At 40.9% G+C, this 25,052-nt stretch overlaps 2 protein-coding genes across 3 annotated transcripts in view; both read right to left on the bottom strand.

Moving 5' to 3' along the window:
• The window catches only part of cep85l (centrosomal protein 85L), a 64,126-nt gene extending 45,676 nt beyond the window's left edge, over positions 1-18,450 (bottom strand). Inside the window, exons 1-3 of one of the 2 annotated variants that reach the window (XM_079646233.1) lie at positions 18,134-18,450; positions 6,014-6,139; positions 4,869-5,716 (exon numbers count right to left, since the gene is read on the bottom strand). In XM_079646233.1, the coding sequence (XP_079502359.1) occupies positions 4,869-5,716; positions 6,014-6,139; positions 18,134-18,182 (1,023 nt within the window). In that variant the 5' untranslated portion in view covers positions 18,183-18,450. The remainder of the gene's footprint in view (positions 1-4,868; positions 5,717-6,013; positions 6,140-18,133) is intronic. The other variant, XM_079646232.1, reaches the window with a different exon arrangement.
• A 1,872-nt stretch (positions 18,451-20,322) lies between these two features.
• On the bottom strand, positions 20,323-24,850 carry LOC307017214 (B2 bradykinin receptor-like). The gene is made up of 2 exons (XM_079646766.1): positions 24,448-24,850; positions 20,323-23,120 (listed from the first exon to the last, which is right to left on the bottom strand). The coding sequence occupies exons 1-2, from the start codon at positions 24,472-24,474 to the stop codon at positions 22,008-22,010; spliced, it is 1,140 nt and encodes a 379-aa protein (XP_079502892.1). The 5' UTR covers positions 24,475-24,850; the 3' UTR covers positions 20,323-22,007.
• Between the last annotated feature and the right edge of the window lie 202 nt (positions 24,851-25,052).

Here is a 25,052-nt window from a genome sequence, read left to right as displayed (position 1 = left end):
GTAATCCCGTACGCATAACGCTAAAAAATGTAGTGCTCTCCGACGCTGGACTTTATGTCCTCGCGGTACATGCAGGGGGGGGTTCGCCACAAGGCCTCTTCGAAATTAAAGTTAAACCTAAGGTGGAACGAAACCTTCCTCGGGCAGCATCTAATATTAAATACCTGTCTAAAATTACATGTACGGATAAATGCACGGGGGATTATAGCCAACTTCAACCTCTAGACGTCATCCAAATGGCCACAGGATACACAGATGACAACCTATGGTTAAAATGGGTTGCCCAAACAGCCCAAGAACAAATGGCCGGGGATTGTCTAGCCTGTGCTACGGCCCGCCCGCAATTAGCCACTGACCCTGCGCCCCTGTTTCCCACAGATACCTGGGGGTACAACTGTATGTTACAACTGACTAGGATGGCCAGCCCTCCTAACTGTACCACCCTAGCCAAAGTTTTCCCTCCAATTGATAATGACACTAGGACAGGCCCATTTACGCCTGACAAAGGCGCCGGTGGGTACACATGTTTTTCCATGGTTCAGAAATCCCCACGTTTTGACCTAGGAAATGTCTCTCCGGATTGGTGTAACCTCACCCTGTCTAGCACTAATATAGGACATTGGGCCAGAGCTGGGCTCTACTATTATTGTGGGGGTCACCGCCTGTTCACCCGTATTCCCGAACTATCTGTAGGATTGTGTGCTATGGTGCGCCTCCAGGCACCCCTAATGTTATTAGGCAAAAAACTGGGGCTCACGGACCCTAAAGACACACTTAATACCAACCTAATCACTCGACGTAGGAGACACGCGCTGTCCAAACGCCACGCCCCGGGCTCCTTCGATTTGTCTGTCGACTCTCCCACCTACATCGATTCCATCGGAATCCCACGAGGGGTCCCTAACGACTACAAACTAGCTGATCAAATAGCTGCAGGGTTTGAAAGTTTGCCAATTATCTCTGCCTTCTTCCCTGTGACCCCTATCAAAAATGTAGAAAGGATCAACTATGTACATTACAACATACTCCGATTGGCCAATCTCACTAGGGACGCGGTAGAGGGCCTGGCTGAACAATTGGGTCCAACATCCCTTATGGCTGTGCAAAATAGGATGGCGTTGGATATGCTTCTTGCAGAGAAGGGTGGAGTTTGTGCAATGTTTGGGGAGATGTGCTGCACATTTATTCCCAATAACACGGCTCCAGACGGTTCCGTCACAAGGGCTTTGGAAGGCCTTCGCACCCTATCTAAAACTATGCATGAACAATCAGGGGTACAAAATTTCTTATATGAGTGGTTTGCTAACATGTTTGGTCAATGGAAAGGTTTAATAATGTCTCTCTTTATTTCTGTAGCTACTTTTGTGGCCATTTTAATAACATGTGGTTGTTGTTGTGTGCCGTGCATCCGCTCCTTGTGTGTCAAACTTATCATTTCCACCATTGAAGGAAAAGCTGCTCCTCCCCCACTGTACCAAATGCCCTTGTTGGCATATGCGGAGGGAGAGGACGAGTATGATGATTCGGCAAACAAGGACACAATTTTTTAACATAGTTTGGTCTTTCTTAACTGTCATTGGAGGTTGTTTTCTGTTCCCAAAGGTTTAATGAAGGGGGACAGACACAGTATTAAAGAAGGACAGTAGTTTTGTTTCAAATGTCTTATGTGTGTTGGTCTCGTTAATGCGAGACCAAAAGGGGGAAATTGAAGGATTATTTGAATTATTTGAAGTATTAAAGTAACGTGGTATGGCAGGAAAGTTAAATCTGGTATATTCATTTTAATGTCACCTTATATATATTCATGTGTGTTAAATTTGAAGGGACAAAGTATCTTTTCCCTCCCCCAATATATTGAGGTGAATGGTAAATGTAAATGGTAAATGGACTGTACTTATATAGCGCTTTATCCAGTCTTTAAGACCCCTCAAAGCGCTTTACATACTACATGTCATTCACCCATTCACACCCATTCATACAGAGCAGTGTACCTTACTCTATAGGACCTAACATTCATACACATTCACACACCGTTGGCCATGCCATCGGGAGCAACTCAGGGTTAAGTATCTTGCCCAAGGATACATCGACATGTTGACTGCATGGGCTGGGATCGAACCCACAACCTTCTGGTTGAAAGACGACCGCACTCCCTCGCAGCCACAGTCGCCCTTAGGTGAAGTCCTTGTGTTTAGAGAAGAGATGGGAGCATGGGACACCCTTATTTGGAGATAGTGCCGAAACTCTGGAATGTTTCCCTCGTAAAAGAAGGGTGTGCGTTACACAATCTTGTAGCAGATGTGTGTGTGTTTTCATTGCAGTAAATATATGTGCTACAGGATTACTGGTCAACTATACCTCTGTTCTTATTCTTTCATGTGTGGGTACTAAATGGCTACAAACATTGTGGAGAAATTAGCTTAAACATCTTTCATTACTCTATATGAAATGGAAGCAGTTTTTTATGACAGGGACGAGAGAGTTGGGGGAGGGAACACATTCCGAAGAGTTTCAGCATGTCAATTATCAAGGGAATCGACTTGTTTTCAATAGATGTGTGTGGTTGGTTACTTTGTATTAATAATAACAGTATGTGTAAAGGAAGCTGGAAATATACAATGTGAAACCTTTTATTTGAAGTAAAGATGTGAACAATAGCTCAAACAAATGGAAGGGCCATAGGTAGGCCTGTGTGAAGTTTGACTATTTGAAAAGCATCTCTAATACTGCTTAAGAGCATAGGTAATGTGTTCCTCGTTATTATTGATATGAAAGTAATTAACATGTATTACGTATATTTAGCCAACTATAACAACTATATCTTAAAACATACTTTTAACTTGTGTGTGGTAACCTGAAGGGGGGAAGATGGACTCAGGGACAAAGGGCCATAAAGGAGATGTGTGTGTGCTGGCTACAAGATGTGAAATAAGATAAGGAAACTTGTTGTTGAGAGCCGGTTCGTACCAGACACCAAAAGGTGTCTGGTCTTCGTCAAACTGAAAGAGACTTTTTGTTTCCGGGTTTCTTCTGCTGTGTCGCACTGATTGGGTGCGACAGGCCATGTGTTGGTCTCTCCCAATAAGATGACCTCTGGGGGAAAGCAGGCACACACCCCCTCCTGTGTTTTTAGTATGAAACACTGTGTTTTCCCGGGGTTCGACCTCTTTTTCTTCAGGCTGACCAGGAGGGTAGGACAGAGAGAGAGCAGGAAGTACTTCCTTTGTCTTTGTATGTGTATCTGTATTTTGTATTGTTACTGTTTATCATTAAAGCAAGATTATTGTTTAACTTGTATTCTGGTGTTTCTTAATCCCTTCCTTTTCACGAATTTACCCAGCTTATCAAACGACACGCGGAGACGAGGTTGGTTTTCAACATCCTCCAAATCTCCAACAGTTCTCTCTCCATTGACTTCAATACATTATTTTTCCGAAATAAGGTCCCATGGACCGGAAGTAGATGGGTGTGACTTCGCCACTCTATCCTCCCTTTCGTCTCTGTCACTACCCGATCTGTCCCCCTGCCCGATCCGCAGTGCGCATGTGCGAGATGGTCCGCCATATTGGACAACTCCGGACGGCAACCCAGGAAGGACACTTGAAACAGTGGCTTTTGGCAAAGCTGAAAAATAAAATTCGAGAGAGATGAGTTATTGTTATTACAACGTGACTTCAATATTATTTAACAACTATTTTTATTGGGTTCTTTTATTTGGGGTTAAGTACATTGTCAGAATAAGTGAGAAATGTATTTCACTTCTGTTAGACAGCTATCATACTGAATAAATATTTACTGTGAATGTATGCAAAGATGTATGGCATATGGATGTCTAACAGAAGTGAAATCCATTTCTCACTTATTCTGACAATGTACTTAACCCCAAACAAAAGAACCCAATAAAAAGAGTTGTTAAATAATAGTGAAGTCACGTTGTAATACCAATAACTAATCTCCCTCGAGTTTTCTTTTTCAGCTTTGCAAAAAGCCACTGTGTCAAGTGTCCTTCCTGGGTTGCCGTCCGGAGTTGTCCAATATGGCGGACCATCTTGCACATGCGCACTGCAGATCGGGCAGGGCTGCAGATCGGGACAGTCTCCTCCCGCACCCCTCCTCCCTCACCCCTCCTTGACTCCTCCGTGTGCATTTCAGCTATTGGGACGTCCTTCAAAATGGCGTGTCTTGATCGATTTCCGGGTCAAGTCCCGGAGGAGGGGAAGAGAGGAGTTGAGGAGGGGTACTGGGATGAGGCTTATGAGTTAGATCTAACACACTTAGCTATTTTATCGACCTCTGGAACAAGCTAATCAAGTTATACATATGTTTATTCTTCACTGTCGGGTCAGTCATTACTGGATTAGCGAGCTGCAAGAGACGAAACTGAAGAGAGAGAGGGAGAGGAAAAGAGAGGATCCGTTTCTCCCATGTTATTATCCAAATGTAAACTTTTGAATAATGTACTTCATCTACTATAAGTAGTTTGTTTGAATGTAATAATGATGTTGTTTGTGGAATCATTTATTGAAAAATGAATCTGAACTTTTCGATCTGTTACGATTATAAACTGAAGCAATATAAAAATGACTCCCATTAACTGAGTTTTAAACATCAGCATTATATTACCGGTCATAGTCCGGTAATTACCGGCTAACGGAAATTCTGTTAAACAATTCACAACACATTAAATGGAAGATCCCCAAAGCCCCCACCCACCCTATGATCGGTCCCAAAAACCCTGATGGGAGCATACCTAGTAGATATGCTAACAGGAGAAATTAGTATCTTGCCTAAAGACACTTTGGCTAGGAATGAAACCACCGACCGTCTGTCAGTAGACACACATTTACCCCTGAGGCAAAGCCGCTTACCTGGTGAAGCCCCGGTTCCTGTTGACATGGCGATGGCCCATCTCCACAGCCCTCTGTTCCAGCAGCACCAATCGGACCCAGTTGACCTCCACCCTCTACTTTTGGCCTGTACTCCATCTGCTCAGCGAGCCACATCTGGGTGCGGACCGCCGGCTGGATGGGGGACCCTCTGTCGGTCTGATGATCCTTCAGTGCTGGGTCGGCTGGTTTGGGTAAGCTGAGGCCATAGAGCTGTGCCCCCCCCCGAGACACTTTATATTCCGGCAAGGCGCTGTATTTCATGTCCAAACTGTTGCGTTTCACCGATGAGGACGGACTCGAGGGTACGGACCGGTTCTTTTCCAAACCACTGGATCTACTGCTGTGGTTGTAGCGGTAGCAGGGCCCGGCCCCTGGGGAGCGCTGCAGGAGGCTGTTGTAGAGCAAGGAGGAAGATAAGGGGAGGTAAAGATCCACTTTAGAACCGAGGGGCTCCTTCCTGTACCCATGTGGCAGTCCTCGGTCCAGGGAGCCTTGGGGGTTGTACTGAAGGCCTGATGTCCTGCTGGAGCTTCTGTCCACCCCAGAGGGCAGCTTGGTGAGAGAGGAGCACCTCCGCAGGGGCGGGTGGTCCTTCATGTCCAGAGAGACCCCCGGCAGGGTGACGGCGGGGGTCAGTAGCTGGCAGGATCTGCTCCAGCGCCCGGTGTTGCTGCTGGTGGAGGCTGGCGTACTATAGCCGGTGTACGGGGAGGAGGATGGGGACAGCATGACGTGGACCAGGGGGACGGACCCTTCATCCTGACTCACGAGATGCTGCAACGTGAGCGGCTGAAGAGATAACGGTGTGGTACTGGAACTGGAGTCATCTGGAAGACATACAGAGCATTAGAAGAAAAACCATGTCGGACATCCTCATCGACACAGAATCATAACGAATGCCTTATTCAGTCTGCATAACATTAAGCTAACAAGGCTTTTTCTGCTTATAAAGAAAAATATTACAAATTAGATAGATAGATACTTTATTTATCCCAATTAGGAAATTATTTGTGTCACATCAGCAGTGTTGTGTATACATTACAATTGTGCAAAGATTTCAGTGATTAATAACCTGCTGGTTTTGTAAGAGACAGACAGTCAGATATAAAGACAGGTTAACAGACCTTCCACGCTGTTGGAGCAGTAGGTCCCGATCCCGGTGTCCCCGCTGTCGGACACGGTGCTGTGTCGGCGGCCCCCACAGACACCACTTCCAGGGACCCATCCTGGAGAGCCCCCCCCACTGGAGCCTGGAACACATTTTAAAAGGCTATCTGTCATACAAAGTATTTAGTGATTATACAGAAAAGTGTGAATCAGATGGAAATATTATTTTTGCAGTATACAAATCAGCAGAGCATATAAAACAGTCATAAACCCAGACACCCTTCCTTCTAATGTCCTTAATGTATCTATTCAATTAGTAAGTGTCAGAGTGGAGAAGTACTCAGATCGTGTACTTGAGTAAAAGTAAAAGTCCCAGACTGTAGGAATCCTCTGTTACAAGTAAAAGTCCTGCATTCAAAATGTTACTCAAGTAAACGTAGAAAAGTATGAGCATCTACATATAGTTAAAGTACCAAAAGTAAAAGTATTCATTGTGCAGATTGGTCCATTTCAGAATAATATATATGATATTTTTTATAATGATTGATCATTAAAGTTTTCTCAAAGCTGGTAAAGGTGCAGCTAGTTTGAATGACTTTGTATACTGCAGGGTAGCTTGTGAATTGACTCCAGCTGGAACTAAAGTCTGATTTAACACTTGATTATATTTCACATCATTCATCCAAATATGTTGAGTAACTAAAGGTACTAAAGGTATACATGTAGTGGAGTAAAAGCAGTGGCGGTTCTACGGGGTGGCACGGGGTGGCACCTGCCACCTCAGAAAAATGCCTTGCCACCCCAGCTGCCACCCCATTTGGCAGCTTTGTTTTGAAAGAAAAGTTGTGGCTCATCGGACATTTATGAGAGAAAATCTCTAATGTCCGAGTGCAAGTGAATGCAGCACAAGACGCGAGCCTTGTAACCCCTCCCCCCCCCCCTGGCGCGAGCTTGGAAATATGATTGGCGGCGATTTCATTTGAACGGGAGGACAGCGCAAAACGAAAAGCATTTCGGATACAAGTAGACAGAAGGAATGAGGTATTTGCGGTCAGGGTATGGCTGGGGTAGGCTACAGCCATACCAATAAATGGCTTAGCCCCACCATGAAAAATGATGTTAAAGTAAGCAAAATAAAGTCTGCCAACTCGCGCGGAGTAAATTGCACAGACAGCAGTTCGTAAGATTGATTTCAGTAGCCACTTGTCTGGAAATACCGAAGACTAGAAACAGTTTTGAACACTTTTGTCACGGAGTGATCGTCTTCGCAATAGAACATCTTTGATAATGTCTTCTGGCCAATCAGAATCACGATAACGGCGTGGTGTTGTTGCAGGAAGTCCCGACGGAGAATACTTTTGCTGTAGTACATCTCTATATACATCGGTACAACTATAAGACCCCACGGTTTGATGATTGATAGGTGTGTGGGCTGTCTTTCATTTTGACACACAGAACAATGGGGGCTATCCACCCTTATCCACAATGTAAAGTCATTCACACAGCCTCTTGCCTCTCCTCTCTGTGAGGAGCAGCAGGTTCAGCTTTCAGAACAAAGTAACAAAAAACTAAAATGGCATTCATTTTTTTAAATACGTTGTTTAGTAATATTTATTTATTTATTTTTCTTCTCAAGAGAGCACCAGAATGTGTATTTGATGTTAGTATTTCAAAAAAGCACTGGGGGAGAATCCCCCCAGACCCCCCTGCAGGGATTGGGTTTTCAACTCTTTCACTTGTGGGGAAATTGCAGGATTGGCTCCAGGTCGCCTTTTTTATTTACTACAAGACAAATGTGCCTTTTTATTTCATACAGTTCAATTTGGATTGAGACCGGGAAATAATCTAAACGTCACGCGTGGCGTTTCACTGTCAAGGGGAGCGTGTATGTAATTACATTGCAAATACTGATTTGAGCCCCACCACTGTATGGGTTAGCCCTACCATAGATTACCCAACACAAATACTCTGGCGCCGCAACTGTTTGCGGTCTACTATGACAAAGAAGAGCCTGTCAAGTTTGGCTGTTCTCAGCATTGAATCAAAACGCACCATAGCTTTAAATCTTAATAAGTTTGTGTGGCGTTTTGCTGATCAAGATGGTAATCGCCACATTCAGCTGTTATAGACATGCCAACTTGATGCTCTGCTCACGGATGAGTCGATGAGAATAATAAACTGTTTAAGAAGATGACCTTACATGTGTAAATATATGTTTCTTCTTTGTGGGGGTCTGCCCCCAAAAAACTGTTTCAAGTCCTGAGAAAGTCAAATAAGAAGATGCAGGGCTCGACATTATAATTGGCCCGCTGGCCCGGAAGCACTATTTAGACACCCCGGGCCAGCATAACGTACTTTCCACTTGCCCGCTCGGGCCACTAAAAATATTGCTTTAAAAAAAAAAGAATTGTCCTGTGGTATTGGCATTTTGACTTGCAATTTAGTTAAATTGTTTCGTTTATTAACGCTACAACATAGCGTTTTATGAGTCGGTTGTCGTTGTTGGGTGAAAAGCAAACAGCTGTTTGTTGCGGAGCGGAGCGCGAGCAGGCTCCCGTGAGCGGGAGCGCGCTCCTTCACTACAGACTATCGCGCCACCTAACCATTCGCCATTAATGTTTTTAATACCAGCGGTAACCGGCCAAGCGCCGGGTAAAAAACAATCTTCAAATAAAAGAAAGTCACCGGAGGAGTTAAAGGAGAGTGACAGGGAGTATGAGAAGAAGAGGGAGAGAACGTTTCAGCCAGCTTGATCGATGGAGTTGGCTTCTAGTGCAGTGACGCGTCCTAAAACCCTTTTTATAATCTATCGATTAGATTTATGATTTGAAAATTATAAAAGTAGGGTAGACATGTGGAGATTATCCGGCTGAACAAAACGTGCATTTATCAAACAGGTTTGTTTTCCACAGACCTTATTTCCAGCTATTTTCCAAAACCCTGTGGAGAAATCCCATTGCTTTTTGTCGAGGAAACCAGCAGCTTATAGAGAGGCGAAGTCCCTCCCCTTCCGGGAGCCTCCATGGGACCCCGGAAGCGGAAAATTATACATTGAATTCAATGGAGAGAGAAAACGTATCTTTTGATCCCGTTTGAATTGTTCCACGAATGACACATATGATGTTTGTCAATTTAAAAGAACATTTTGCAAGTCAAAAAAATTAAAATGTGTCGTAAAACTGTGAAGTAACACATTTTTTTGTGTTAAGCCGCTCAGTGAACTACATGTCTCTGGTCCCGCACAATACGCGTCACCAACACAAAGATGACCGTCACGTTGGCACATTTCACCTCATTCTTTCAGAATGAGAATAAAAGTATAAAACGAGGTGAAAATCACTACAAGTCTGGGCACGTTGAGAGCTGTACATACACGAAAGGGGAGTTAGTCGGTTCTGTAAGAGCCAGCATGCGGGACCGGCTTTACAAGGTTTCGGTGAGTAATATGAGCGCAATGTTTAAGGTTAATGTCAGTCAATAAGGAGGAGAATGAAAAAGAAGATGATGAACCACAGACCCGGCATATAATGACTGCAGTGTGCAGGGCTGTGTTAATTTATGTTACTGTTATCAATAGCATTAGTTGACTGAGAAAACCGTCAAGAAAAAAAGTTTAGCGATGTTACGAGTCGACTAGCATAATATGAACCACGGCTGTGATTGACAACCTGGACAGCCAGTCAGAAGCTAGAATGCCAACCTAGAGAGCCAATCAGAACCTAGAACGGGTGTACTGTATACGGGTGTGTATGCTGTGGATAACATTAGTGTTCACAAGAACAAGGTACACTCCCGTGTTTTGTTTTAGTTGCTCTTCAGATTGAAGCGGCCAGTTTTATATCGACTATATGTGTGATCTCCTTTTTACATCTCGTTGTGTCATTTGAGTTTATTTGCTGTGTGTAGATTCAAGGATTTTGGTTATCTTGTCAATTTGTTTGGTTATCTAGGCACAGCTGTGTGTGACTCCCTCTGGTACACTGGTATGTTTTCCTAATGTAGAGAGCATTGATTAATTCATAAACTACACACTGAGTCTAGACCCTGACCAAATCCTTTTTTGTTGATCAAATGTTTTTCAAAAATGTAATACACATTTAAAAAAATACAATGTACAATCACAACCAATACAACACAAATTACAAAAAATTCAGAAAAAACAAACAACAACAATCAGACAAGAGGACAAAACTATGGAAAAATAAACCCTCCCACCCCCAGATCTGGACCATCCTTGTATTGCTCATTCAATCTATTATAGCATGTTAACAAACATGGTACTTACTTTATTTGTACAGATCTACATGGGAGAGGATGGCGTGATGCAGAGCGCTGTCTGTGGTTGTGCACGGGGGATGTACAAATGCAGCCACGCTGCAGCATTGGCAATATTTGCCATGTGGCAGATCAGCTCCACAGAAGTTGAGTGCCAGTGGAGGAAGCCTGGCACTTCAAAAGTAGTCCAGCCGGTGTCTCAACTCTACCAACAGCAAGAGGAGACATACAACCCACTGGCCAGAGACATCGCCACTGAGGAAGTAGACTTGTTCAGGTCTCCACTGAGGGGCGCAGCGTGGCATGGCATGGCTTTTGTCACCTGAGCCAGAGCTGCAGCCTCAACATCAGGCCATTTTCAACGTGCCAGAGCTGGTGAAGGAGCGTGGGGGTCGGGGGCTTGAGGCAATTCTTGCCTCAATGCGACTGAGCAGAGACCAGCAAGCTGCCATCCAGACAGCCACCGTAGGACAGCGGACAAATCCTCAGTGGCAGTTACACAGGCAGGGCAGGTTGACAGCCAGCAATTTTGGTGCTGTGCTGAGGTCGGGACTTTCATCCACTCCATGCGCGTCCCTCATGAAGAGGGTGCTTGGGGGGTACAATTTAGACGGAGTCATGGCTGTCAACTGGGGAGTTGTAAACGAGGTGTGTTTGGCCAGTGTGTTTGGCCTTTTAAGTGTGACACATATGTAGTGATAAATGCTTCACCTGACCACTGTTCCTAAATAAAAAAGGTTTTCTGCATTGTCAGTCATTTTTTCCAAATAATTACCAATATTTCACAAATTCTTCATGTCAACTTAAGAGCACAGCTGTATGTTGAGTGTCAGCTTTGCTTGGTTCATCTTACTGGGGGGCAGCTACATGGATGTCGGTGCAGCCCACAATCATTTTGCAGTTGAAGGCAGAATGAATTTATTATTGACTCAGAATGAAGCACAACTTCATGTCATACAATACATTGACTTTATTTGTAACTGTGTAAAAAAATAAAGCATTTATTAGCAAGCAGGACCTGCAGGAACAGAGAATGGTGATGGATGGAGCTGGGAAGAGAGAAGAATAAAGAAAACAGATCAACTTTATTATCGGATATTAAAAATTCAATTTCAAAACAAGTTGCTGCTCCTACAGTTTTCTAGTATGTAAAGATGATTTCACATGACCTATGCAAAATATCACACTCAATACATGTGTCTCTCTGGGGGGTGCATTGTGCCTTTGATGTATATAAATAATATACCATAACCAAATACTATTACGTACAGTGGAAATCAGGTTGCCAGAGCAGGTCAGTCCAGTGTGCATGTTCCTCAGGGTCTCAGCAGTTACAGGTGAGGTAAAGAAAATAAAAGAGAAAAAGGTCAGTAACAACACTTTAAAGTAACAACACTGAATAATTATCTATTTTAATAATTTTCTCTCAGTAATCACTCAACTACTGTCTTTCCAACAAACAGATTGACTCACTCTCACTATCATCACAATGACACATGTCCAGAAGAATGTCATGCAAAGCTCCCTGCCTGCCTGCCTTCCTTCGACTCTCCCTGAACTGCTTCCTTAGCACCCGGTGGAGGGCGCAGTAGGCCACTCTTCAAATGTTTCACGAAATACTTACCATGATGACTACTCTTACTGTTTAACATTTTGGTGTACTTCATGTAATAAAATAATAACTTAATGGTAAGGCTACTAAAAATGACAAGGCTAAGTAATGTAATGCTAACTAACGTGCTCGCTACTCGTCGCTACTAGCTAGGTAGCTAACTTGACTATGTTCCATGCACAACATGTATATTACCTATGATATTACCTGATATGTCTGATCCAGCGACTCCTGGTCCTTTCATAAGAGGGGAAGCGATAGAACGAGCAAGTGGTATGATCACTTTTGTGATTACAACATGGTACAAAGCACACAGGCATCTTGTAAAAGTGCATTTATTGGAGCAATCTCTTATATTTATTGGAGGGAATAAATCAGTTATGAAATCTTCTTCTTCGCTTTAATTACGAGTCGCAACCACTTGGAGCATTATCGCCTGTGACATCACATGCGCGACCCAGAATGGGGTTTGGGATTTGTAGTCTTTGTAGTCGCCTATTTTTCATAGTCTTATATTTCAACAGTATTACGACTAAATGTGACTTTTTTGACATGGAAATGATTGTTTAAGATTGACAAACATCATATGTGTAGTTCGTGGCACAATTCAAACGGGATCAAAAGATACGTTTTCTCTCTCCATTGAATTCAATGTATAATTTTTCGCTTCCGGGGTCCCATGGACCGGAAGTAGATGGGCGTGACTTCGCCTCTCTATAGAGAGCCGCAGTGACGCGTCCTTAAACCCGGAAGTAAACTTCTTCCGGTTCCTTCGTCTAAAACGCAATGCAATTTCTCCATAGGATTTTGGAAAATAGCTCGAAATAAGGTCTGTGGTTGACACATATTTAAGAGATGGATCACGTTTTGTTCAGCCGGATAATATCCACATGTCAACCCTACTTTTATAATTTTTGAATGATAAATCTAGTCGGCAGAAGCAAAATGCTAACGTTATGCTATAAACAAACTACAAGCCAGTACAGCAGCAGGGTCGCACGACTTCAACGTCACGCCAACTTAAGATCGTTTCAACTGACTTGCACTGAAACTGCACTTTGAAAACTTTAAATATATTAACATTTTAAACTGTATACCCCGGTTATCTAGGCCCGTTTTGTTTAATGTATACCACGTTTATCTAGGCCCTTTTTGTTTTATGTATACATGTCACACTGTGGGAAACGATATTTCGATATTTCTGGATGTATAACACATGTAGAATTTTTGACAATAAAGCTGAATTTGACTTTCGCATGCTTGCATATTTTAACAAAGCTTTTCATTTTTAGCCACACTGAATTTAACTAGAAGTCATGGCTGTGTCAATTACCAGTCTGATATCGTTTTACAAAGATGACAAGAAGAGTGTAGATAGAGGAGAGAACCACTACAAGTCAGGACACGTTACAGTGCAGCCTAGATGAAGGTGTGCTTACCGGTGTTGTCAGGGCTAGCATGAGGGACAAGGTTTATAGTGTCGGTGAGTAGTGATAGCAAGAGTACCGTTAACCTTTTAAGACCGAGTTAATTTATTCACATTAATTCCCATCAATGAATCAATTTTATGTGTCACATGACATCTTTATTAGGCAAGGCAAGTTTATTTATATAGCACTTTTCAACACAAGGCAATTCAAAGTGCTTTACAAAAAATGAAAGACATTAAGAAAATGGCATTTAAAATCAGTCATTAAAAAGAAAAGCTAATAAAAGAAACATTAAGAGAAAAAATACATGGATAAAAGTTACAGTGCAGTCTAAGATATTAATAGTTCAATTAAGAGCAGCGACAAAAAGAAAAGTCTTAAGCCTGGATTTAAAAGTAGTAAGTTGCAGCGGACCTGCAGGTTTCTGGGAGTTTGTTCCAGATATTTGGAGCATAATAACTGTACGCTGCTTTACCATGTTTAGTTCTGACTCTGGGGACAGAAAGCTGACCAGTCCCTGAAGACCTGAGAGATCTGGATGGTTCATCATTTAGCAGGAGGTCAGAAATGCATTTTGGTCCTAAACCATTCAGTGCTTTATAAACAGCAGCAGTATTTTGAAATCTATTCTTTGACACACAGGAAGCCAGTGTAAAGACTTCAGAACAGGAGTAATGTGATCCACTTTCTTAGTGTTGGTAAGGACTCGAGCAGCAGCGTTCTGAATCAGCAGCAGCTTTCTAATAGATTTTTTAGCGAGACCTGTGAAGACACCATTGCAGTAGTCCAGTCTACTGAAGATAAAAGCATGGACACGTTTGTCCAAATCCTGCTGTGACTTTAGTCTTTTAATCCTAGATATGTTCTTTAGGTGATAGTAAGCTGATTTAGTAACTGTTTTAATGTGACTGTTGAAACCAATAACTAAGTTAACCCGCTGACAAGAGAGCCTACCTCCGAAGATAGTGACTGGCTGAGGGACAGACTCGGGGGCAAGTTCTCAGGAATTTCTTGGCTTCTCTCCCCCGAGCCAGAAGAGGAACACTACAGCTTGGAAACACTTACTGTTCCTGAAATTATCAAATCTGTTGGGCATCAGGGACCTGAGGCAATTGTGGCAAGCATGGCATTGTCTGAAGAGCAACAGAGGGCAATTCAGGTGGCTACCACTGGTCAGCGAACCAGCCCAAACTGGCATTTGTTCAGGAAAGGAAGGTTGACTGCCAGCAACTTTGGAGCTGTCCTGAGGTCAAAGCGTGTGACTGCTTCCTTTATTGCCAGGGTGCTAAGGCAACAACAGGCCCTTGATGTTGTTTTGTCTGTACAGTGGGGGACTATGAATGAATGTGAGGGCGTCAGGGCATTCACCACTGCAACTCAGATGCAGGTCCATGAGTCAGATTTGTGGCTCTCCCAATCAGGAATGTTGGGGGCATCTCCAGATGGTCTGATAGGGTCTTCCGCTGTGCTGGAAGTAAAGGTTCCCTACGGAGCCAGGGAAATGACAATAAGTGAAGCATTGCAAATCAAGGGCTTCTGTGTCAGTAAGGAAGGAGAAACATTCAGCCTGCGTGAGGAACATCCTTACTGGCACCAAGTGCAAGGTCAGCTTCACCTCACTGCAAGAAAGAAGAAGAAATAATACAATTGTGAATTGTTTTTAATTTACATTTACTCGCCTTTGCAATGTTGTGGTTGTTAGAGTGTTAGGTTTTCTGTCAGCTCGTCTGTTGGGAAGATATAAAATATAGTTTCATGGAAGTCACACCGTCACATATACTGTAAGAGCATTAAGACATACAGTACATAGGCTAAAACAAAACATCTAAAGATATAACCTTGCAGTTTGATAAGTCTCGTGAATATTTGCACTATTTTGACATTTTTATAGATGAAAATTGAACTAAAGAAATAAATGGTAGATTAATCCATATTGAAAATAGGTGTCAGCTGCTACACTAATTATAATAGTTATATTTCTTAATTAATTAAGATAAGATATTACTGTATTGATCCCAATTTGGGAAATGTTTGTGTTGCAGCAGCATAACAAGAAAAACAAAATATAAGTTATTATATATACAAAAGTATGTGAAGGATGGAATATTAAATGGAATATAAATGTAAAATAGACATGTGATTTTACGTCCAAGAGAAGCTATGGAGCAGAGAGTTCTCTGCCAGCCAGAGGTGATTTGTTATTAGTTCAATATGTCAAACTGATTTCCCTGACTACAATCTTTAGTTACATGGTGAAACGTTATGCTGCTTGTACTAATAAGACTTATCATATAAGCCACACAGGTTTTAATAGGATGTATTCATTATCTTTACTTGTGTTGCGGTCTTTTCAGCAGCGCCATCTCTATAACGGCGATACAGTCACTACCCATTATTTACATTTCACCGTGACATGGACAAAAATGTAACGTCAGCTTACCTCATGGCACGAATCCAGACTCTCCTTTGGAAAACATTGGCCGGGAAACGATAGAACAAGCACGTTTCATGCGAAGACCTGTGGCTGCAACCCGGAGCAAAGCAACAAACCATTGCGTAGCTAACTAGTAGCGCTAGCTTTAGCTAACGTTAGCTAACGAAACGAACTGCCGAGTAAAATTGGAAAACACTGGTAATTAATTATTCTATAATTTGTAAAACTACGGTGTTAAAAACGACAATTTCAAAAATACAGATTCTAATGGTCAGATATAGATATACAGATACTAAAGATAGGCAGGTACTTGCTTTCAAGCAGAACACAGGGGAAAACAAACTTAGCGGGAGTGTTTACGTGTTCGGCGTAATGACGTACAACGGCCTCGACAATTTCTGTAGTCCTATTCAGTCATTCGGTAACAACCATCGTTTTTCAGACACGTAAACTCTTCAAAAATCCCCAGTGGGGTCACTGCTGATGTATTTAATGTCGTAGAACAAAACGTCAATTACCTCTTAAATTTGTGTCAACCACAGACCTTATTTCGAGCTATTTTCCAAAACCCTATGGAAAAAATGCATTGCTTTTTGAGGAAGGAACCGGAAGTGCCAAAAATGCTAACTTACTTCCGGGTTTTACGACGCGTCACTGCGGTTCTCTATACTTCCTGGTTTTAGGACACGTCACTGCACCTCTCAATATGATGCCAATATAAACAAGGTCTTCTGTCGGCTCTATACATCAATGCCGACCTATGCTGACAAGTAAGTGAAGAGTAGAAAATATAAAAGGTATTGGCTTTAGGGAAATGTCCCAGCAGTTTAGGATAATGAAGGTTCTAATCTAATCTATTACATAGCCATTACATTTCTAACTCCTAATGACAGGAAGGCAGAAAGTGCATTATACAAATAATAATACTCATAATAATAGCTGACATTTTTGAACAATGACCACAATATCATTATTTTAATCAACCAAATATGAACAATTGAGGAAATGAGGAAGAACTGATGATTCAAATGTTGTAGTACAAGTAGTAATGTAGTTGGTGCATAAATTACGATTGCAACAAATGTGTTCATTTTCTTCATTATAAGTCGATTTTTTTTGGACGAATGCTCCGGGCCAGTGGTTATAATGGTGGGGCCAGTGATAATACAATTCCACCGGCCCGGAGGGCCAGTGGCATTTTACCCTTAATGTCTACCCCTGAGGTGTGTAAAACTTCACTGCCCAGCCAAAAAAAAGTAACCACTTTGATTTAACTAGGCCAGTAGGTACGGGCATTCCACCTGGATAATAACTGCAGCGATGTATGTTTTAGCTGAATACACGTTTTTTTTAACCCTAACTGATGTAGTTAGTCATTTCTTTAATGTTTGTTCTTTCTGATGTAAAGTCAAGGTTGTAACTGTTTGCAATGAAGTTGTGGGGCGCTGAACTGTACCTTTGATTCTTTTGAATTATGATAGTAATTACTGGTCTTTCAAATTTGAAGGAGGGTGAGCAAGCATCTTGAGGAACGTTCATCATTAACTCCTCCAAAAAATATAGTTTATTTAATAATAACACTGAATATGTGAATCATAACAGTGATTGACAGCTGATAGGAATAATATGATTGTTAATATTATCATATTCATACAGACACACATCGATGAGACAGTTAATTAATGTACTTATTGCAGCAGTCTGCATATTTGGTACCCCTGCTGGTCTAAGAGTTAAACCAACTCATTCAGTTAAAATTCATTAAATTACGTGTGCCACCTTATATATTTATATTTAAGGCTTTACTGATGTGCCACAATAATGTCACCTAATGTTATTGAGTTAAAATATCAATATTGTTGCTTTCCAAGTTAACATTGATTGATATGACTGCGATTAAATCAGCATATACTTCTGCCAGGGGATGCCACCCCTGAAATTCTCCTGCCACCCTCTTGCCACCCCATGAATATTTGTCTCGATCCGCCCCTGAGTAAAAGTACATGATTTACCTCTGAATTATACTGGAGTAGAAGTACAAAGTAGTATGGAAATACTCAAGTAAAGTACAAGTATCTCAAAATTGTACTTGAGTACAGTACTTGAGTACACCTACTTAGTTACTTAACACCACTGGAAAATAGTCATAAACCGAGACACCCTTCTCCCTCATGTCCTGTAACTATTCAATGTGTTCTTGTAGCACACCATCACAGAGGCAGATAGCATCGTGCTAGCTGCTCTACTGTAGCTATGGGCCTTTAAATCTCAGTAAGTGGATGTAGCTAGCTTGCGTGTCAGAAACAAAGAGTCAGGAACATAGACTGTCTATATAAAGTCAGAAGTCATCCTGTACCGTCAGACTTTTATCGAATGTGCGTCTCACCTGTTTTATTAGATTCGTATCCATCCTCTAATTCACTTCTGTACCACATCCCGTATGACTGTGAGGCAGAAACACGGCGGAGTGATCACAAGACAAAAGAAAAAAGGCCAAAGTCTGAAAAGACGGGGTGTATATTTTTAAACTACATTACGGAAGAAAAGATCGAAAGATCTATGAGGAATGAGTTCTACAGTCTATGGTTCTGTCTGAAAAACATTCTTCCTGATAACCTTCTTAGAAATGACGTCCGGAGCTGAGCTTCCTGTGAGAGGAAGTGACCCCCGCAGACTACTCGTCCTCTCTCGCCGCAGAGCAGGAGAGCGGAGCGGACCGAGGAGAGGTTCAGTCCTGGAGCATGGGGACGTGTTTTCACTGTAGAATCACTCAGAACCGTAATGTTTTTGCGTCTTTTCTTGCAATTACGGTAACCTTAAAAGGCTTTTTCAAATTATTATTATTATGTATTTATTTTATTCAAGAACATATATGAACATGATGTTCATATATCCAAAAAATAAATCATCATCATATATTTTGTATACATAAAAGTTCATATCAGGGGTAGACATATAAAGTAATACAAAATTGCATACAAAAAAATAAATAAATACTATTTCATATTTCAGATGAAATATTATGATATTTTATATTAATATTTGTATTCATTCGAGAACATATATGAATATCATGTTGTAAGTTCACATCAGGGCATATCAATTAAATAAATAAGAAAGAATAAGAAAGAAAGAAAGTAAAGAAAGAAAAAGGGAGTTTCATAATTCAGATTAAATATTAGATAAATGCACAAATATTTTTTTCAAAAAAAATATTGTACCTCATATCAAAACATTTCACAATATAGCCTACATTCATAGAATAAATGCCAATATATTCTTTAAAGTACCTCGTTAAAAGGTATTCCTTTTCGGCCAAGATCATGACAAGAAGATCCTGCCATTATTTAACACCCATTTAACCCTTAAACAAACACTTGTTAAACATATATACATGTTTAAGGTATTTATTTCACACTAGGCGATCTGAATGTGATATTATTAAATACTAAATACTAAATACTAAAATATACTAAATTAATATAGGCTAAATAAAGTGTCAGTTAATACATTTTACATTTTTAAACTGCAGCTAAAGATTTTTTTTTTATATCAGCTATTTATTAGCGACATCTCCTTCAAATTGGTCTTTTAATCATTATTATTTATTTAATTTTATATTTTTTTTGTTTATTTATTTTACAGGTTTTTATTTATATGTATTTAATAGTGTTATTAGCAACATCCCATTTGTATTTGTCTTTTAATCTTCATTACTTATTCATTTTTATACTATTTTATGTATTTATTTTACTGGTGTTTATATATATTTATTTAATAGTGTTATTAGTGACTTCCCCTTATAAACTGTTATTTTAAGATTTATAATTTTTCTTATTTATTTGTTTATTTCATGATTTAATATTATTTTATATTTATTCATTCTGTCTGTCCTATGCCTTCCTTTATTTTACCGAGAGGGATCATTATTTATTTATTGTATTGTCACTATCATACCTTTTACCTCCTTGTGTTATTTATAGTTACCTTGTATTTGTGTGTGAAATGACACAAAAAGGGGAACACAGGAGGAATAGTATGTTTAGCCCAGTTTTGATTTTTGTCAGATTTGAAAGAGATTAGGCGCCATCTGCAGCCTTTATCCCTTTGTTTACTTGCTTGGATGATTCATGTATAAACCTGTTTTACTTGTGGGACCTTAGATGCAGTGGCGGACTGGCCATCACTCTTCGGGACGATTCCTGATGGGCCGGTACTGAAGAGGGCCGGTCGGACGATGTGGGCCGGTCGGATAAGTCAAGCACCCCCCCGTCGACAATTTACTAGCGGTATTTACTTGCGGTACCGAGGTGGGCCGGTCGAGAGTCCCGGGCTGATTTTTAGTCCCAGTCCGCCCCAGTTGGACATCATTATAAATGGCAGCAAAAACAAAGGTTTGACTCAGAAAATGAAACAGGTTACATTATATCCAACACACTCTCAGCGAACCATATACGCAGTTCTGGTATTTTTGTTTAATCCTTTCAGGTAGTTGAGAAATATCTATTTTTGTGTACAATAAAAAACAATTAATATACATAAAATTCAAGCATAGACAGAATGATATTTCACAAACAAATATTATACATTCAAACAATTAAGAAAACAAATGGTTGATTGCAGAAACATAAGTACAACCTTTTCAAATGTTCAAGTAAAAAAAACCACTTTAACTTAAGTTTTAACTGAGGTACAGAAAAAGTTAAGATGTTTGTAAAAAACAGAGTTTCTGCATTCTGCAACATAAGCATTTCCATATTCAAATAGTACATTGGAATCTCCATTAGATATGCACAGATCATTTGTAAGTAAGGTCAATTCATTGGTTTGCACGTTTTGTTGACCAGGTTTAAGAGTTATATCTCTGAGGAAAAGTAAGATGATTACTTTCCGTGGTGAAATGATGTGTTGGTTTAAGCACCTGAAACTGCAGAAACATTTGATAAAGAAGACAATGTTACTGATTATAGATAACATTGGGATCCATAATCAGCACTCCACACTAGTTATTTAGCATCTCATGTATATCATTGTACATCTTTGACGGGGTATACTTAATATGAGTATGTTAAATATGGTAATAATTCTCAGCATGTCAAAGATATAATGACAAAGACAATAAAACCAGAGAAACAGAAGGAGGGCACAGACACTAATCCAAGTGGACTATGTGGCTAATAAGTCACTTGGCATTAGTGGTGCATGTTGCCTCCGGTTATTATAACTCGTTGAGAAGCATCTGGAACACATCAATGTGTATTTTGTTAGGTCACAAATAGTACACTAAGCTGCACTTATCCTAATTTTTTATATAAAAAACATCAAATCATTTCCCAAACCTCAATCAACTCAAAAGACAGAAAAAAAAAAAAAACTCAGCTCTCATCAACTTCATTTCCAGCAGGAAGCTGCTTTCAGCAAACAGCATTCAGACGTAGTTAGTGTCTAACCTGTGATTTACAATGAAGAATAAATGAAGGACAGAAACAGACAGCATGGACAATGTGGCCGATGCATTAAAGCCTTATTTCCCCAGCAAAAAATGTGTGTGCTAATGATGATCATATTATACTGGGCTGTTTAAAAGAAGTGGACATCATCACTCTGATGTCCACCATAGGTTTTGTGGAGACTCAAGTTTAGCATTTTTGTTAGCGCCATTTGGTTATTTGGGCCAGAAAGTGACCATAGAGTGGAGCTAGGTAAGAGCAAGGTAGAGATTCGTACAGTTAGCTGCTAAAGCTAGCTCTAGCTTGGTTAGCAAGCTTCATCCATATGGGTCTTCAACTGTTCAATGTTAATTGGGATGCTTAATTTAGCTGGAAAAAAAACGACCTGTGAGTGATAAGATTATAAAAAAAATGAACAGCAGACTTCTTTGTGTTTCTTAACTGAAATCTTAATGCAATCCTGCTCTCTATTTCACTCAGAATGGGACGATAGCAAACCAAACATCATGCTGTAGTGAAGACGTTTTAAAACTAGCAATTGAGACCCTAAATCCATTAGTAAAAGTATTACTAAGGTAATGAATCCATTGAGAACAGGTTCATTTTTCCTGTACATTTTTTTATATAATCCTACTCCTATCAAAAAAACATCAGAGACTCAGACAAACAAGAAATAATGCAACTGCTCCATGTGTTCCCGCTGGATGTGGTATCAAGCAGCTTTTCCCAAAAGTCAGCTTGTTGTGCTGTCCCCAAATGGCCAAAGAATCAACAAGATCAGCCATAAAGTTCATAACTGCAGGCATCCCTTCAGCCACCGGTCATGTTATCATTGATTTTTAACCCAGATATTTTCAAATGGTCAATACTTATTCTGTGCTTTTCATTGAGTCTATTTATTGAGGTGAAGCTCACAGTCAGGTAGGACATGTCTTTTGACCAGGGGTTTAAAGTCTTTCCAAACACCTCTTTTGCACGTTTCCTGAAATGCTTCCCTACAATGACAAACAGGAAAGGGTTCACAGCACTGTTGCTGTACGCCAAATATGTGGACAACTGTATGCCGATGTCCAGGACATGACCCCAGAGGCATCCGGGTGTGACATGGAAGTAATCCAGAGTGTCCAGGAAGCGCATCACCTGGTGAGGTGTCCAGCAGAAGAGGAAGACAGCGAGCACGGACAGAACCAATGAGGTGGCCTTCCTCTCCGCCCTCACCCCAGGGAGCCAGAGGACTTCCCGGTCGTTCAGCACAGAAACAATGTGACGAGTGCAGTACCCCACCACCAGGACAGGGATTAGGAAGCCCAACACGTTCCTGGTGATGTTGTGGTGCAACCTCCATGCTGGGTGGGGGTAGGCTAAAATGCAGGCATCCACCCCGGGATCCTCTACGTACATCATTGTGCGGAAGAACAGTGTGGGGAGAGTGAAGAGGAAGCCCATCGTCCAGACCCCAAGGCAGATACGCTTGGCCCAGGAGGCTCTCCTTAGACGACTGGTGCTCATGGGCTTCACCAAGGCAAGATATCGGTCCACGCTGACCAGCATGAGGAACAGAACACTGCAGATGTAGTTCATAGAGATGGCCACATTGACCAGCTTACAGAGGACCTCTCCAAAGTCCCACTGGTAGCCCCGGGCAATGGTGACAGCCCAGAAGGGAAGGCAGGTCATCATGATGAGATCGGCAGCTGCCAGGTTCCCCAGGTAGACATCTGCCACGGTGCAGGGCTTCCTCTGCAGGCAGAACACACAGAGAACTAGGCCGTTCCCTACCAAGCCCACCATGCTGATAATAACCAGGTAGGCCGGCTGCAGGGAGGACAGCCACAGCCAGGCTTCAGTGTAGTTACTGCAGGGGTCCAGCTCTGGGGCCAGGGTGGGGAAGAACCAGTCTGAGGCATTCCCACCCATTGGAAACTGGGAATGATAGAAGTAGTCATATTGAGTAAGTAAAGAGTGGAAACATTTTCAACGGGTGGTGAAGTGCATTGTCGAGACTGGGCTTCCAAATGTTATTACCTAAATACTTGAACTCAAATGCACAAGTAAGGACAAGGTTTTAAAAATCAATAAGTCCATACAAATAAATGCCATAAAATAAAATATTAAATTCAAAAGTTTTCACTATTAAAGTTATTATTCACTCAAACTGCAGCTCCTTAATGAACCTTTAGTCTTGTAAACGAATGCATCTTTTGACATAAAGTATGACTTTTCAAATTGACTCTTGACTTACATTAACCAAAAGACCTGGTGGAAATCGTGTTTACATTGTAAAAATGCAAAAGAGTTGCAAACAAAAAACTAAATATTATACATGCATTATGTAATAATCAACCAAATGGATGTCTTTATCTGTACATATCTGTTATATTCTTATTTGTATTCATGAACATTTTAGGAATGTAGCAACAATTGATGTTTCTTCCACTGAAAGATAATCTAATAATTGGGGAAAAACAAGTCATGAATCTCAAAGACTGGTTATTGCAGCCTTGCCCCGCTCTTACATTCCTCTCAGGATGAAATACTGTGATGAATACCTCTGCCTCCCTCACAGTTAGTGTGGAAATAAGCAATGTTTCATCACTTATGAGAAACAGATACCATTGCAGAATGGATCAGCACAGCAGTGTACAGTACTCCCCCTCTGACTGCTGGAAAAGCAACCTAGCTATGTCAAACTTTTGTAGTTTTACCAGAAATCACTCCGTGTCTATTGTACATTACATTTCATTAAGCGGACCCTTTTATCCAAAGAAAACACAAACAGGTTTTATTCCAATGCCCCAAAATCTGGTTTACTTTGGTGAATAGTGTCAAGAAATGTTTTACCGGACTCCACAACTAGTCCAGCATTCAGCACTCAATACCAGTCTAAAGTTGTGCTCTCTTAAGTTATCAATACATACAAGCAAAAAGTGTATGAAACTGTCTTTTCTATACATAACATATTAAACTTAAAGTCAAATATAAATGGAAACGCTCTTAACAATTACTGTTTTCATTTTCTAAAAACTCCAAATATGCCTATATAACTTCAATGTTCATCATCTTGGAGCAGATTAAGGACAAAATAAAAGCTTATTTTTGCATCACACTGCAATTCTTTAAAAACTTTTTTCTTGACAGAATCCCTGGCTCATCTTGTCCCTATCCAGGCACTGAAAAACAAAAGACCAGAAACAGCTGAGGAATATCATTTATTTTCTATCTACTTTGTGGAAGCTTTTGTTGCGCTCACCTTATCTCCGTGGCTTTGCCCTTCCATCCAGATGAGCCTCAGTTTATTCCCAGCAGATAATCGTCATGGTGATGTATAGCCTCCGCTGGGGTGAGCACTTGAAGACCGCTCACTTTATACATGCAGGCCCAGAGACCACCACTGCGTCATCAGCTCCCATCTGTTTCCCTCCGCAGCGCCTCTGTGTGTTCTGCCTCACCTAAATGGTATTTACTGTCCTGCAGCATTCTGCTTTCACTTCAACCTGACTCAGTGTTTGGGTTTAGTAATGCATAAGAACACACGTGTGCTGATATAAAAATAGAGTGACTATTTTTATTCTATTTTATATTTATGCATTTGTTATTTTGAAGTCCTAGCCTTTTTCTAGACATTTGAGTCACCACCCTAATTGTAGTATCATACATAATTCAAGATATGTTTTCATTTAATTGAGTTTTAAAGGACTTATTCGGCAGAATAGTAAAAAGTATGTATAATGTCAGGTTTTTGTGTATGTAAATGGTCTGCAAAGACTAACATTCCAAAGTTCCCTCCACAGGGAGTTTCTCTCCCACACACTCAAATGCACATGCTCTACTGTATGTGCCAACTAAGGGTACTTT

Source organism: Notothenia rossii (genome assembly GCF_949606895.1).
Source record: "Notothenia rossii genome assembly, chromosome: 8".
Taxonomy (NCBI): Eukaryota; Metazoa; Chordata; class Actinopteri; order Perciformes; family Nototheniidae; genus Notothenia; species Notothenia rossii.
The sequence above is the reverse complement of the archived record's forward strand: the minus strand, read 5'-3'. Positions and strand labels throughout refer to the sequence as shown.